Source organism: Lottia gigantea (assembly GCF_000327385.1).
Source record: "Lottia gigantea unplaced genomic scaffold LOTGIsca_84, whole genome shotgun sequence".
In the NCBI taxonomy this organism is placed as follows: Eukaryota; Metazoa; Mollusca; class Gastropoda; family Lottiidae; genus Lottia; species Lottia gigantea.
In genome coordinates this window covers 1,500,063-1,501,951 of record NW_008710779.1, presented here as the reverse complement: position 1 = coordinate 1,501,951, position 1,889 = coordinate 1,500,063, and the positions used below count along the sequence as shown (strand labels likewise).

At 30.9% G+C, this 1,889-nt stretch overlaps 1 protein-coding gene across 1 annotated transcript; it reads left to right on the top strand.

The window, feature by feature from the left end:
* Window positions 1-308: 308 nt before the first annotated feature.
* On the top strand, window positions 309-1,842 carry LOTGIDRAFT_133354 (hypothetical protein; the record flags this gene model as incomplete). Its single annotated transcript, XM_009067653.1, has 3 exons — window positions 309-459; window positions 1,003-1,160; window positions 1,621-1,842. 3 exons carry the CDS (start codon window positions 309-311, stop codon window positions 1,840-1,842), a joined length of 531 nt encoding a protein of 176 aa, XP_009065901.1.
* Between the last annotated feature and the right edge of the window lie 47 nt (window positions 1,843-1,889).

The window sequence follows — 1,889 nt, the reverse complement described above, 5'->3', positions numbered from 1 at the left end:
GTAGCGAAATAGTTTCATTTCTGAGAGCTTGATATTTTGATAAAATTTGTATTGACATTTGAAAAAGTGATATTGAAATTTCTTACAATTAAAGATATATAATAAGGTTTGGTTGATAGTGATATTTAAATGTGAAATGAAATTTGAGAATGTGATATTTTAAATACAATTTGTAAATGTGATATTTTAAATACAATTTGAAAAATAAAAGGAAGAGAATGTGATATTTTGATATAATGTGATATTTTGATTGGAGCAAAATTTCTGAGGTTAATTTGTAAGAACTTGTGTTAATTAAAACATTTTAAATGACTTTTCCAAATTCTGTGTTTATTTTTCAGGCAGTAGAGTTAACCCAATGTAAACATAATATATTTGAATATGTAGAATCTAAAATGACATTTATAGCACCTAATGTATCTATAATAGTAGGAGCTTCTATTGCTGCTAAATTGATGGGTAAGAAACAATTTATTTTTTTTACATTGTAAAACTCTTGAACAAATATCTGTCAACTTGTAAAATGATCTTTGGAGCCTGTAAAAAAAATGTTCCAAGACTGCTTGTAAATTTTTCCGCTGAAATTAGTTGTTTTCCTTGTGAGCTAGAGAAAAGGGTATTCTTTGGTGACTTGTTGAAATTTTCATTTTAAATTTGTTGAATGCAGTTTTACTGTTGTTAAAATGTTCTTTTTAGACTGTTAAAATGTTCTTTTTAGACTGCTTAAATGTTCTTTTTGGACTGCTAAAATGTTCTTTTTAGACTGCTTAAATGTTCTTTTTGGACTGCTTAAATGTTCTTTTTAGACTGCTAAAATGTTCTTTTTGGACTGCTAAAATGTTCTTTCTAAAGTTTGAAAAAATGTTCTTTTTAGACTTGTACAATGCCACAGTATTTTTATAAGTAAAAAATATCCAACTGTGTTACTTTATCTACTGCTTTTTGTGAATAGTGTGTATTTTTTAATTAAAACGGCTGAAATGTATCAATCTCTATGTTTAGGTGTAGCTGGAGGGTTAACCAAATTATCAATAATGCCAGCATGTAATATCATGGTATTGGGTTCACAGAAACGAACATTGTCTGGTTTCTCTTCTACAGCTATATTACCTCATACTGGTTTCTTATATTATACTGATATAGTCCAGAAAACACCACCAGTAAGTTGCCAAATAAAGCTATGGATATCATTGTTCAGAATCAAATTCAGACATCTAGTTTCACTACAATTCATCAAATAAGTACTTATACTGCTATTGCCTTGGTGTTGTTATTAACATTCCCACTCTCAGATATTGTTGATGACTTCATATGAAAGAAAGCTCTATATTTTTTAAAGGGATTCTACAATTCTTTCTACCCGTTGGTCTTTAACCAAACCTCTTGGCATTGATCTTTCCCACATTACTCTTGCTCATTTACAACTGGGTTGACTGGAATTATGAGTGATGATGACTGATTTAAGATCATGTCGACTGAGATAAGACCCCACAACCACCATTAATTTGACGTAACCAAACAAAATACATTACGACAACTGTGCTACAAAACACCATGATGTCAAAAAGCTGTCATTGCTGAATTTTTAAAATTAATGTATTTTTATATCTTAATTTTCAGGATTTAAGAAAGAAAGCTACAAGACTGGTAGCAGCTAAATGTACTCTTGCAGCCAGAGTTGACAGTTTCCACGAGAGTACAGATGGATCTGTAGGGGATAATCTTAGAGCAGAAATAGAACAGAAACTAGATAAACTACAAGAACCTCCGCCAGTTAAAACTATTAAAGCCTTACCAGCCCCTATTGAACAATCCAAGAAGAAACGAGGTGGACGAAGGTAATGTTTCATGATGAGTTTATTACCTTGAGACTTGCAGTTTGCGACCCC